Genomic DNA, 14,635 nt, shown 5'->3' with positions numbered 1-14,635 from the left:
GCATCTCCTTTTTAACCACTTAAACCCTATACTGTATACTTAGTTGACTGCAGTCCCCCAGGGCACTATACCAGGCCCTCTAATCTTTTCCCTCAAACCAAATACCTATCGCTGAAAGCAGACCTTTCTACAATCCTTTCTGTGGCGCTGTGACGCGTTGTGAGGCTCACACCGTGTCGCCTTGCAATGCGGCTTGAGCTTGTAGATCTGGTGTGTTTTTTGGTCAAATGTTCGCTCTAGAATAGGGACACTAGGGTGGTTAACCCATTCAAAAATCGCCTTCTAAATCCTAACCCAAGTTTTCAGAAATCTCTTTTATTTTTATTCAAAACGTTTAAAAGAATTCCTGTTGCTATAAACACAGCAACATCTAAAATTACACAGATGCTTTCCCGGTTTTTAAAGGTATAACAACATATTATATTATATATATTATTTATTCGGCATTTGAGCCACGGACCACCATTTGATGAGATTTAGACTCTCAGACCCAAAATTTTGAATATTTTGTTGTCGTTGGATGAGATTTTGTCCACAATTCCACTGTATTGAGGTTTGTACCGATTTAGAGATAGCAGGCAAACGTTGATGAAAATAACAATTATTTTACATTCTCTAATTGTGGAGACTTCTTGTAAAATAAGTAATGCAGATGTTTAACAATAATTTAACTCTTGAGAGCGTAAATTGAAACCAAATGGACCCGTAAGGGTCCATTTGGTTTCATTTCAAGAGTTAAAGATCTATAAGGGTCCATTTGGTTTCATTTTACACTCTCAAGAGTTAAAGATCTATAAGGGTCCAATTGGTTTCATTTTACTCTCTCAAGAGTTAAAGATCTATAAGGGTCCATTTGGTTTCATTTTACGCTCTCAAGAGTTAAAGATCTATAAGGGTCCATTTGGTTACCATTTCTTCCTACATTTATCTGGGGACCACATGGAACCCACCTCAAGGACCACTGGTGGTCCCCGGACCACTGGTTGAGAACCACTGAGTTAAAAGGACAGGATTGAGAAAATTTGTGAAAAATATATTTGCACAAAATATTTTTGAGATGGGGGTCCGCCGCCAAATACCATATCAATGTGGGGGTCCTTGACATGAAAAAGTTTAAGAATGACTGGTATGAAGGATGTTGGACGATCAGAGAGGTCTCAGCTCAGCTCTTTTAACGACAATAGAAGCCTAACGGTGGGACATGGTTGTTGACTAATGATCAGTGTCATGTTTCATAGCAACGGCTTTCACAGTCAGCTAGCTCCATCTGTCTGGCCTGGTTTATGCTGCATCGTTGTCCATTAAGACACACTGGCTCTCAAGCTGTGGGTCCGGGTCCAGAGTGTACGACAAACACTCTTGTGTATTTGGCCACGGACCCCCCACCCCATCTCAAAATATGTTGTTCCAGGGACCCCCACAGAAGCACAGATCAGAGTTAAAAAATGTTGGCTTTAAAACATAGATCTACAAGCTCATAGCACAGCACTCGGTGCCACGCTATGCGCTTGTATATCTGCTATTTTTGAAAAGCAAAAACGGAAATGTGCCATTTTCATCCAATCAGGAGAGAGAACCCATTATCAGCCTCAATTAGTATTCTCTGATTGAATGAAATCCAATGAAATTAAATTGGTATCCCGACCTGAATTATGTATTTACTGTTTACTAAAGAGCTGGAGAGACTTTTGACAGGAAAGCCGTCTCAGCCAGTATGTTGTATACGTGTTGATTATTACTGCTAGCATTGAGACTGTGATTTGCTTGTGTGAGATATACTGTATAGGCTACTGCTGGTGGCCATAATGTTTAATGATGCGCCACTGATCCATAAATGTAATGAACCATCTCATCCCTCTAGGGAGCGGGACTGCGCAGGACTTCCTCAGAGGACATGGACGGTAAGCGTACGCACGCACGCACGCACGCACGCACGCACGCACGCACGCACGGGCGTGCACAGATAGACTCTAGATGGTGCTAGAGCACGTGCCCTTTGCCCTCTTGACCAGAAGTGCGCTTTTGAAAAAAAGAAAAACAAGGTTTTTTTTAAGTTTACAGCAGGGGTCTTCAACAGGGGGTCCGGGACCCCTAGGGGGTCCTCAGAGTTACTACAGGGGGTCCGCCAAATCTTTATTTGATTTTTCTTTTTACCATAACCACTCGAAACCTAGCATCCCTTTTCTGAGGAGAACTACAACGAGAAGCCCACAACGCCTCGCGCTGTGGCCTTATAGATCGGATATTTTTGGCAAAGAGGTGTAGGTGTAGAGGGAAAAAAGAGCAGACCAAGTAAACAAAAAAAAGTATAATTTACTTGAGCACCTGCCCCTCAAAATGTCTGTGCACGCCACTGCACGCACGCACGCATGCACGCACGCACGCATAACTATTCACCTCATTCCTGGTAATTCTCCAGGCCCTTTTCTGCTGCTTCATTCATGATTTTGAGAGATCATGTAACATTATCCTCTTGAATTACGGTGTCCCAGATGAGCTTAATGTCAAAGCTTCAACATGTTTGACAACCCAGGAAGCTTTGTGCAAAACACGGGATGGTCCAACTAACTAAACTATGGCAGGAATATCTCAGGGAGACATTCCTCTTTGTGACTGTGGAGGAGTACATCCTTAGGCAAAGTCTTGACCCGGTCCAAAACAAAAGCCTCACCATTAAATACAAGCTATCAAGGCGTCAGCAACGCTTGTATCTTCACTGATTATAGCCTACAGACCATCTTGCCAGCAGCACGTACGATGTTGTACGATATACAGTATGTAGATCTACATTGCTCAGTGTGAATCATGGTCTTGGTGTGTTGAAGAGTTGAAGCATTTGTTTTTTGTCTTTTATTTCTGCTGCAGGTCTGCCATCATCTGTGGAGAAGGCTTCTCTGAGGGACAAGATGGCAAAGTACCAAGCAGCCGTGTCCAAACAAGGCCCTGGTCAGACGCCACGAACGGTCAGCCTGCATCTTCTTATAGCATATAGAGTCTTTTCACTGTTTATTATGTTACTTATGTAGCTCTGTCTGTAGTTCTTTGTCTGATTTAGAACTTGTCATCTCTGTTCTCCAGGGCCTGTCTTCCCTGGACTCTCTGACCCAAAAGGTGTCTGCGCCTCAGTCTGTGAGAAACACGGCTGTAGCCGAGGTCAACGGTGAGTTTGTCTTCCTTCTGCTATAGCCTGCCTCGCTGGATGTGCAGATGTCCCACTAGGGGGTTCGTTAATATCTAAAATGTCTCGTTCTTTAAATAAGCAGCTCCAAGGTGCTCGGATGGTGCAGTGGTAAATACCGGTCACCCGCTACAGAGTGTAGGGGTTCAAATCTGTTATATCTATGTTATTAGCTAACATAGATATATATATATATAGATATAGATATATTAGCTTGCTTGAATGCAGTTCAATGTAATTGATTGTGAAGTTGAACTGTTGTGTATTTGTTGTTTTTCAGGAGATAGCAGTGAGCCGCCCAAAGTACACAAGGTGAGACTGTTGTCAGAGACGCCAAGTCAAATGTTACATGCATAAAGTACTGCTGATTCTTTGGTACAGTGTAAGATATGTGTAATGTGGTAATAATGTGTGTGTGTTTGTGTGTTTAGAAGTTCTGCCCGCCAGTGAGGGAGACGTGTGTGGCCTGCTTAAAGACGGTGTATCCACTGGAGAGACTGGTGGCTAATCAGCACATCTACCACAGCACCTGTTTCCGCTGCGTTCACTGCAACTCAAAGCTCAGGTGGGTCAGGTCTCTCAATAGAAGTTTAAAAAGTATTTTTTTTTACGTTAAATACGGTATTGTGACGATAAATTCTATATTGAGTACCATATATGTTAGTACAATTTTTCTATAGCCTACATCAATTTGGGGGTCTTTGACTTGAAAAGGGTTGAGAACCACTGCTTTAAGTCAGTGGTTCTCGAAGTGGGGTCCGGGGACCCCCAGGGGTCCTTGAGGGAGTTCCAGGGGGTCCCCAGCTAAATGATAGATAGTTATGAACCAAATGGACCCTTATGGGTCTGTAACTGTTTGGTTCCATTTGTACACTCTCAGAGTTAAATTAACATTGATTTTACAATATAAATTGGGTCCCAGAGATAGAAATGCCATTAAATGGGGGTCAAACTGGGGGTCCTTGAAATTAAAATGGTTGAGATGGGGGGTCCCTGGCATATCTTTTCAAATGGGGGTCCGCGGGCTGATAAGTGTCAATTTGGGGGTCCTTGACAGTTTGAAAACCAATGCTTTAAGTAACCTGGACAACCAGTGTATGTGTCTGACTTATCATGTACCTACAAACCACAGGAATATGAATGAGTGTAGCGTACAGTGTTGTGACTCTCTGCCCCCCTCTGCTGTCCAGTCTCGGGAGCTACGCCTCCCTCCACGGCAACGTCTACTGCAAGCCTCACTTCAGCCAGCTGTTCAAGGCCAAGGGCAACTACGACGAGGGCTTCGGCCACCGGCCTCACAAGGAGCTGTGGTCGCCCCGCCATGACGATGGAGAGGAGGACGACGAGGAGGAGGCGCCCGCGGCCAAGCCAAAGAAACGCGAGGAACCGTCATCTCGACCAGCGGCTGAGAGCAGCAGCAGCGCCTCCTCCTCGGCCAAACAGACGCCAACCCCACCCCCCGCGCCGGTAGAAACGTCGCCGCTGGCCAAGGTTTGATTTATTTGATTTGCACGACAGCAGACGTGGTGGAAGAAGTACTCAGATATTTTACTTAAGTAAAAACAATACCACAATATAAAAATACTCTGTTCCAAGTGTAAGGCCTGTGTTCAGAATGTTACTGGAGTAACGGTACAAAGGTATTGGCATCAAAATATACTTAAAGTACCAAAAGTAAAAGTACTGAAATGTTTGAAAAGAGCAGATCTACAAGCTCACAACGTGTCGCGATGCGACACGTTGTGAGCTTGTAGATCGGCTATTTTCAAATAGCCTATGTATAAAATAGGGCTGAAGTGGTTAATGTATGTTTCATAATATCATATCAAAAGTAACTAGTAACTTAAGTTTTCAAATAATTGTAGTGGAGTAAAAGTACAATATTTTACTCTGAGGTGTAGTGGAGTAGAAGTAAAAGTACAGACAATGAGAAATACTCCAGTAAAGTAAAAATTCCTGAAAAGTGTACTTAAGTACAGTACTTGATTAAATGTACTTAGTTACTTTACACCACTGCATAGTGCAGGGTTCCCCAATTAGTTTTCCCCAAGGGCCAAATTCTGTCTCGGGTGCCAAGCTGAGGGCCGGTGCCCTCGCGCCCGAATTCAGCACACGCGCGAAGCGCACGTGTGATTTTTTTTTTTGCGGTTTTGGGCGAAAAATTCGCGTTTTTGGGTGGATTTTGATTTCTGTTTTTGTCAACTTTATTTCGATTGTTTTTTTCCCTCTAATCTAGCTAATTTGACAGTTATTTTAGGCCTGGGGTTCTTGTGTAGTGCTTTTTAGGGGGGTCTGTTATAATTTTTATGCACAATTTGTAAGTGTGTGTGAATTTGATTAAAAAAAAAAAAAGTTTTGTGCCAGGAGTCGTCGCGGGCCGCACAGTTGCCTCTCGCGGGCCGCAAATGGGCCGCCTATTGGGGAACCCTGGCATAGTGGGACATAAGAATGAAAACTGTAAAGCTGGAAGTACAGTTTGAAATGATCTGGGAGGGAGGTGGATATTTGGATAAATGTGGGTGTTTTGTTTTGTAGGTCACAGACCTGACAGCCTTACTGGAGACGCACACTCACAGCGATGCAGAGAAACTCCACCACCATGCTGCTGCTGAGAAGCTGGCCGAGACGCGCACCAGGCTGAGGGTCGCCTGGCCGCCTCCGGCCGGCGAGGGACAGCCACCGCCCGCCGCTCTGGCACAGGAGGGGGGCTCTGTAGTGGGCTCCGGCGTTCGGCCAGGGAGGGCCAGGTGGCCCCCGGTGGAAGACGTGCTGTCCTCCTCCTCCTCCTCTTCCTCCGGAGCCCAGACGCAGCAGAGCACGGAGCGGGCCGAGCTCAAGAGCCTGAGAAGGAGCTCCTCTCTGAAGGAGCGCTCCAGGTTCTTCACGGTCGCCGCCAACCCCACCGTCAGCGCGGCGGCCCGGGAGCCCCGCCGGCCCCTCCTCAAGACCCTGCTGGAGAGGAGGTCCTCGCTGGAGGAGACGCGCTCCTCGGTCCAGGAGCCGACCACGCCCCGGGAAGAAGAAGAAGAAGAAGACGACAAACCGCAGACGTTCCAAGACGTGAAACCGAACCAAAGCAAAGAGGAGACGGTGTCGTCCTCCTCACGTCCTCCTCCTCCTCAGAGAGAAGACACGCTGAAGGCGAGCGAGAGCGCCTCAGAGGACGAGGAGGAGGAGGTGGACAACGGTCTCCCTGAGCAGGAACAGGTCCTCCACAAAGACCAAGAGACCAAGACGTCGACGCTGGTGGCGGCGGACGAGGCTTCTTCTCTGAAAAGCGCCAGCAGCGGCGGCGCCTCCCCCGACGTCTCTCCGTCTCCCTCCCCCACGCTGCCCCCCTCCTCCAACAAAGACGACTGCACCTCCTCCTCACAGGACGTGGGCTTCTGGGAGGAAGAGAAGGCTGCGGGCGAGGAGGAGGAGGAGGAGCTGAGCGTGGAGGAGATGATCAAGAGGAACCGCTACTACGAGGAGGATGGAGACGAGGAGGATGACGTCTGAATCACAACAACAGGATCTCTCTCTCTCGCTGTCGGAACCCTTTCTGCCAATTCAACGCAGTCTCACTGCCAAGATGGCAAACAAGTGACTTTCTGGGGACTGATTTGACCAAAACGTCAAACGTTTGACTGGACGGGGGGGGGGGGGGTGGGGGCTACCCACGACGGCACATGTTGACTAGGTGGGATAGGAGTTACTATTCTGTCTCTATCGGGACATCGAATGCCACTGACTCAGGAACATGCTAAAGCTTATTCCGCTTGTGCTATAATCACGGCCCGCTTCTGTGACCAACATGGAAGTGCTTCTTGCCTACAACAACTCCGGGCTATTATTTGGGCCGATTAAAGTATAATTATAGTTAGTTCAAAGTAGCTACTGGCCAATCACAGCACGTTCTTGCACAAGCGCACTGGCCAATCACAGCTCGTCCTAGCATAAACGTACTGGCCAATCACAGCGCGTCCTTGCACAAGCGGTATAGGTTTTGGGATCACGCCGCTGAAGCGGAATTGGCAACGCTCGGCAAGGAGGCTTGCTCGCCGGTGCCTCTCGTTGCTTAAGTCTGCTTCAGATGGCGCGCCTCCGTCGTTTTAACAGTTTTTTAGCGGTCACCCTTTCACGTCTTGCGTTTGAGAATGGCACTTCCGCATTCCTGGAATGCGGAAGTGTCCCGGGACGGCACCAGATGACCCCCTCCTTCCAGTTGAACGTTTTTTACGTTTGCCCACATTTTGTCCCAAGAAGTCACTTTAGGCCGTTTTAGGGAATGACAGTGTGTTGAGCCGTTTGGCTGCCTGTGGTTTTTATATCTCAAGGGGACATGTATGTAGAAATGCTTCATAGATGATGTGTATATATTGATCCTACTGCCTTTAATTTTGTTTTTACTTTTTTTTGTAAAAGTCTGGAATCACATTGTGCAAAAATATCTGATATACTGTATCTTTTATATGAATTGTTGTGAAAGGCCTTTGTTGCTGAGACTCTTCATCTCTGGGTTCCAATTCTCACTCCTTTTCCAATAGGTTTAGACTACTTCTTTTTTTTGTTTTCTTGTTTATTTTTTTCCGCTATATTTAATGTGATATTAAGTGTTTTTCTTTGTGATTTCAAAGAACGTGCAAAAAAATGTTTCTGTTTTTATTAACATCATTCAAAATAAACGCATGACAAAAAACAAAACAAAACATTTCCTGAAACTGAACTACATTAATTAACCCTGACGTCCCTATTTTGGGCATTTCATTCATTATAGGCATAGACATTTTCAACATTTTTCTCAAAATATTTCACAATTTGTATCAGATCAACAAGCTCAGCTTGTAGATCTGCAATAAGCCGAAGTATAAAACAGGGATTAAGTGTCCCAAGGACGTCATTAGAGGTTCATTGTTTATTAGGATTAGTGTTTTTCAAAAAAGCATCACAGTTTAAGTGGAATTAAGAAATGTTCCGACATAAACAGACAGCCTTGACCTAATTTTGGGGGGTTTTGCCTGGAGGAGGGTGATGTTACAAGACCCCATGATTCCAGGAACATCACTGAAGACGATATGAGCCATTTTGCTGCCTTATGTTCAAATGTGTGCTCAATAATATACGTACAGGGAATATTACACTCTTGATCACAGGCTGCCCAACACACACACACACACACACACACACACACACACACACACACACACACACACACACACACACACACACACACACACACACACACACACACACACACACACACACACACACACACACACACACACACACACACACACACACACACAACTTTTTACAATTAAGAGCTTCTCAGTAAAGACCAAAATGATCACATTGCTCTCTATACTATTTCAGAGTTTTTCCAACTTAAAGTTGTGAAAAGTGTCTAAAACCAGCAACTTGTCTTCTTGACTCAGGGATGAAGTCATCATTGCTGTTGTTCTGTCTCTTCCTCTTTCTCTCAGGCCCAGGTTATTATGCCAAGTCGGTTTTATTGGTTCTAAATGTCTGTTTATATACTTTCAACAACTGCCCAGTCCTAGTAGTATATATTAGGCATGTAACGATTTATCGTAAATCGATTAAAATCGATTCAAACTGGTGACAATTTAAATAAATTTAATACAAAATTATCGCGATGCAAACAGCAGGGGAAAAAAAAGAGAGAATTGATGATAAAAAAAAAAATCTGTCATTTACTACTGTATTGAAAGAAAACACAGCATTATAAAAAATATTTAAGATCAGAAAATACTGCATTTGTGTAAGAGAAATAATTAAAAAAAAGATTTTTCTGTCATTTGTCTGGAAAATAATTTTGTGTTTAAAAAATCGTGAAAAATCGTATAGTGAACTTAGTATCGTGATTAGAATCGTGTCGTAAGTTGAGTGAATCGTTACATGCCTAGTACAGATATGCAGGGTTACCTGAACATATTCCCTATTGTGTGCATTAAATCTGCACCATACAGTGCTTCTAACTAGTCATCTAAATCCCCCTGCTCTTGGTTTTGGATCATTACTGCATGTATAGAGAAGGAACACATGTTGTTTAAATAAACAACCACAAGCAGTGGGTTCATACTTGTAATTGTAGGAGATTAAAAGAAGATTCAATCCTCTTAGTCCCGTCATTTTAATGTGTCCATTTAATGTGTCCACATAGCAAAACAATTGTTATGTTATTGACTATTTTAGACACGCGACACACAATGACTTAATAGAGTGGTTCCCAAACTGGGGGTCGGGAGTGGGTTCCCAAACTGGGGGTCCCCCAAATTATTTCGGGGGGTCCCAAAGATGATTAGGTTAATGTGCAACATCGTTTCTCACTCAAAAAACTGAGTATAGTTCAGTTTTTTAGTTTCACAATATTTTGTGAAACAATATTTATCAAACTAAATGTAAAGCCTCAATCCTACAATTCCAAGTGCTTGTCATGGTGGGGGGTCCCCAGTTCAGATACGATAATTTTGGGGGGTCGCGGCCTGAAAGGTTTGGGAACCCTTGACTTAATACACTGTATCATCATCATCATCATCAAATCACAACACAAGGGCATTCAAATCTATATCTGACATGTGGATCAATAATCAGCCATGAGCCACATGGTTCAAATAAGCACAAGAGGTTGCCCTTTTTAAAGAAAGAAAATATATAGGCAATAACACAAATAGTACAAACAGTACGACCTTGTTCATTGGATTTTTTTTTTAAATACAATGTCTGTCCTACTACAACTACTGTACATGCACTGGTAACCGGAACGCTGGCCCCAAAACACACTCGCCCCCATTTTTTTCTTTTTACTGAGGTTACGTTTAGGCATAAGGTTAGGTTTAGACATAGTTTTACTGAGGTTAAGGTTAGGAATAAGGTTAGGTTTAGACATAGTTTTACTGAGGTTAAGTTTAGGAATAAGGTTAGGTTTAGGCATAGTTTTACTGAGGTTAAGTTTAGGAATAAGGTTAGGTTTAGACATAGTTTTACTGAGGTTACGTTTAGGAATAAGGTTAGGTTTAGACATAGTTTTACTGAGGTTACATTTAGGAATAAGGTTAGGTTTAGGCATAGTTTTACTGAGGTTACGTTTAGGAATTAGGTTAGGTTTAGGCATAGTTTTACTGAGGTTACGTTTAGGAATTAGGTTAGGTTTAGGCATAGTTTTACTGAGGTTACGTTTAGGAATAAGGTTAGGTTTAGATATAGTTTTACTGAGGTTACGTTTAGGAATAAGGTTAAGTTTAGGCATAGTTACATTTAGGACTACCTGGTGGCGACCGTTCCGAGGTCGCCGGATTTGACCCGGGACGAGCGTGTTTTGGGGCCAGCGTTCTTGTACTGTTAACTCTGTCCCAGAAGTGCGTAGCTGATGGAGATTATACATTCTAAAGTGTTGTACAATCAATAAAAAAATATGTTTTTTTACCTGTCAGGTGGGATATCCGACTTATTTATTCAGAAACATGAGCCTCTACTGTATTACCTACTGTAACGTCATATTTTATAATATACTTTAAATAACACACATTTAAATAAAGACTAAATTCCACGCTTTTTTTGAACTCATGGATTCATGACTCTTGTCTAAAGTTGAATAATCGTCTGTCGGGTGAAATTGGAATATAGAACATTAACCTTTTTAACAATCAAAATCAATACCCTGGCTGTTGTATAGAAATACTTTATTTCAATATTTAAACATTTCACACACGTAAATATTTTCCAAGATGACATACAGTACATTCATAATTCTCATTTCTATGATTGACGAAAACCCAAATGACGTTCAAGAAATCAAATCTCTGTTCAAAGCAGCGATTGTTGTGAACAACACCTGACTAGAACTAGAGCAGTGGTTCTCAAAGTGAGGGTTCAAAATGGACCCTTACAGGTCTGTAACTCTGAGTGTACACAAACAGACCCATAAGAGTCCATTTGGTTCCATTTGTACACTCTCAAAAGTTATGGAGGTCCTTGAAAATGTCACAATTTAAGAACCACTGAACTAGAAGTGGAATAGATCTGAGTTTATTTCACTTTTTTCACCCTGGAACTGATTAAATAATGGCTTTGTTTTCCCCCGTTCTGCTGCATGAACACATACAGTATGTACAGTACAGAACAGAACAATAAATAGTGATGCAGTTCCTGAAGAAAGAAAGAATGAAAACTAACAAATCATTTTTTCCAACAGCTTAGAGAAGAGCACTTCAAATGTTGCCTTACATTATTAACCCATTCAATCCTGGAACGCATCTGTGCCATTTTAGATTTATTTGGGCTATTCAAAAATAGCAGATATACAAGCTCATAGCGCGGCACCGAGTGCCACGCTATGAGCTAGCAGATCTGCTATTTTTTAATTGAATTGAACGTTTGTGCAAACTTTGAATATATACATTTTTGAAGCGAACATTTGTAACTCAAATCTTTGCTTCTGGGAGGTCCCTGGAACAAAACATTTTCAAATGTTTCGCTTTAAAAAAGTATATATTGAAAGATTAATAGCTTGAGTTTGTATATCTGCTATTTTTGAATAGCCAAAGACATCTAAAATGACAGAGATATGTTCCCGGTCTTGATGGATTAACAAATTGCCACAAAAAGAAAAATAACACAAAAGTAATAGGCAGGCATTAGGTAAATAGGTTATCTGTAAGTAAAACAATTTTGGGGGGGGGTTCAAAGACTGCTCTACATTTGCCCAAAAAATATATATATATCTTGGTTCTGGGATTATCAACTCTATTTTAAACACGAGGGACAAAGATGCTTCGTGTTCAAATGCTTTTGGACAACAAACTGTTTCCCATGTTTTAACATTGTGTGACGCTGAAAACATTCAAAGGACAAGTTGATATCGACTATAATGACTTTTACTGAAAAGGTGAGATTATAGAGTACAGAAGTCCTGACGTCACTTGTTCATCCCCTGGGTCGTAAAGTAATTTCTCTATGGAGAATAACATTGGGTCATCTTAGAATCGTCTCATATGAGAGTTGTGGTCCAAAAATAAACAAACTGTCTCGGCGATATTGTCAGGGAGGAGGTTCTGTATCGTTTATGATAGTCAGTCACTCATATTTGAGTCTGTTGAACATTTTCCTTGTCTGTTTCTGGCGAAAAATGTACTAATTTGTCGGAAGTAACATTAGCGTTTTCTCACCGTCAGTTGATGCTTCATATCCATAAGAGTCAAACCGCCGGGTCACTTGTTTATTTTTGGAACACAGTTCTTATTTGACTCGATATTAAACACGTCTATGGGAATTCAGAACGGGGGGGAACCGCGACCCAGGTAGGATGTGTAAATTACGTCAGACTTCGGTGCTCTATAGTCTTTGTTCCCAACAGGTGGGCATACTTCCGTCGCTCACCAAAACTAGCCGATCTACAAGCTCATGAGAACTCATTGTAGATTGGCCATGTTTTGATACATCTGAGAACAAATCCTGTACTTTTGACCGATTCGACGCCCCACAGACCAGTTGAAAATGTACAAATTGGCACAATCCCAACTCTAAGAGGCCTGTGGGACAATAGGTGGATTATAAAAAAGTTATATATACATTTATAATTCAGTACGCAAGTAATGAATTAATATATGATCAGGATGCGTCGCTTATAGCCCACAGGATGGTAAAGGCTTTTATACGGGTTCTTCTCAGGCGTCAGTTTTTAGTCTAAAGCAGGGGTCTTCAACGTTTTCAGCCCAAGGACCCCCTAGCTGAAAGAGAGATGAAGCAGGGACCCCCCTCTACAGACTGTGTAAAATTGTCTTTTCATAGACCAACACCAAACCTCTTAGCCAAAAATAGCAGATCTACAAGCCAAGCCTGTCAGCCAATCTACAAGCCTCATAGCCAAAAACAGCAGATCTACAAGCTCACAACGCCTCGCAGCGCGAGGCGTTGTGAGCTTGTAGATCTGCTGTTTTTGCCCTAAGTTCTCCTCAGAATAGGGATAATGGGGTTCAAGTGGTTAATGTAAAAAGGAAAAATCCAAATCACACAAAGATTTGGCGGCCCCCCCTGTCGTAACTCTGAGGACCCCCTAGGGGTCCCGCGGACGCCCTGTTGAAGACCCCCCTGGTCTAAAGTGATAGTACACGGTCAACATAAAGGTCCTAGACGTCACATAAAACATTCTACACAGTCTTTAGTGTATCGTCACAGAGTTACAGCACAACCTGGTTGATAGAAAAATCCCTGTTATCTACAGCAGGTTGTTTGGACAGCAGAAATATTCAAATATTCACAAAGCACGGCGAGGCTCACATTTTTCAGTTGCACGCGGCAACAATAATTTGGTTATTGTATCTTTTCATATTGACACAGTAATCTCTCCACTATGCCGTCTCTATATCAGTCCTATTAAAAAGTCTTAACCACTCAAACCCTAATATCGTTGCTGTCCGGCAGAAACCAGCTAACTCCATTTTTCCGCTTTTGCATTTTTTTCCATAAATCAGTGCTATTGAACACCCTTTACGTTTGTGTGTTGGTAAAAAAAATATTGAACCAATGAAAAGTATTAAAAAAGCTCTTCTGACAAAACCAGCTAACTCCATTGGATCCTCAAATGTTCTGCTAAACCAGCTAACTCCAGCAAAGGGGGGTGGAGTTAGCTGGTTTTGCTGACTACAGGCTCCACCCCCTTTTGACCTCCAACCTCATAGACCATATTCACACGGCGGCCATTTTGGAATTTAACATTGAAAGTGCCACCCCGTTGCTGTGGCAACGGGGTGGCACTTCATTGACTTAATAGAAACATGGCCGCCGTGTGAATATGGTCTATGGTGAGCTTGGAGGTCCATTCAGCTGTTCTTATCAATGATGAACAAAACCTCCTAACTGTACTTTTTTTTTTTTTTTTTTTCATTTCCTGAAACATTTTGGAGTTAGCTGGTTCCTGCCGGACAGCAGAGATATACTTAGTTGACTGGAGTCCCCCAGGGGTCTATACTAGGCCCCTTCCTTTCCCCCCCCTCTACACCAAATCTCTTGACCAAAAATAGCCGATGTACAAGCGCACAACACGGCACAATGCACTACGGTTGTTGTGAGTTTGTAGATGGACTATTTTCGCTAAATGTTCGCCCCCCACAGAAGTGGGCGCTATAGGATTTGTGTGGTTAAGTTTAGATCAACAATGTTCTACTTTACACTGCAATTATATAAAGTGCTTATTATAGAAGTAAGTATGTGGCATCTTTTTTTTCCTCTTTTTCTTTTTTTTTTTACAAAACGTTTAAGATAGTTATTTCCGTCAGAAAGTCACATTCAGCTTGATATTATACCTGAGACGTGTAGATCTTGGCCATGGGCTGATTTTCAACTGTTCACTTTAACTATGACATAACTAAAGGTTTAAGACTGCCAGGTACAGCCGACCTTAATGGACAAGTTACATTATACTTGCCTTGGAGTTTCGTAATTTAGAGGTTTGTT

At 42.7% G+C, this 14,635-nt stretch overlaps 2 protein-coding genes across 3 annotated transcripts in view; one reads left to right on the top strand and one right to left on the bottom strand.

Moving 5' to 3' along the window:
- Nucleotides 1–10,607, top strand: part of LOC311049314 (LIM domain and actin-binding protein 1-like) — a 38,862-nt gene extending 28,255 nt beyond the window's left edge. For both annotated transcript variants that reach the window (XM_084062862.1, XM_084062863.1), the window contains 7 exons: nt 1,862–1,901; nt 2,866–2,963; nt 3,079–3,160; nt 3,459–3,490; nt 3,610–3,743; nt 4,369–4,669; nt 5,714–10,607. In XM_084062862.1, coding sequence (XP_083918988.1) covers nt 1,862–1,901; nt 2,866–2,963; nt 3,079–3,160; nt 3,459–3,490; nt 3,610–3,743; nt 4,369–4,669; nt 5,714–6,679 — 1,653 coding nt within the window. In that variant the 3' untranslated portion in view covers nt 6,680–10,607. The remainder of the gene's footprint in view (nt 1–1,861; nt 1,902–2,865; nt 2,964–3,078; nt 3,161–3,458; nt 3,491–3,609; nt 3,744–4,368; nt 4,670–5,713) is intronic.
- Nucleotides 10,608–10,898: 291 nt separating this feature from the next.
- The window catches only part of LOC311049315 (SPRY domain-containing protein 3-like), a 39,794-nt gene continuing 36,057 nt past the window's right edge, over nt 10,899–14,635 (bottom strand). Inside the window, exon 12 of the transcript XR_014601187.1 lies at nt 10,899–12,711. The gene's annotated coding sequence lies outside the window, so the exon portion shown is untranslated. The remainder of the gene's footprint in view (nt 12,712–14,635) is intronic.

This window comes from Gymnoscopelus microlampas (assembly GCF_963454915.1).
Source record: "Gymnoscopelus microlampas genome assembly, chromosome: 7".
Lineage (NCBI taxonomy): Eukaryota > Metazoa > Chordata > Actinopteri > Myctophiformes > Myctophidae > Gymnoscopelus > Gymnoscopelus microlampas.
This window is presented reverse-complemented; position numbering and strand designations above follow the sequence as displayed.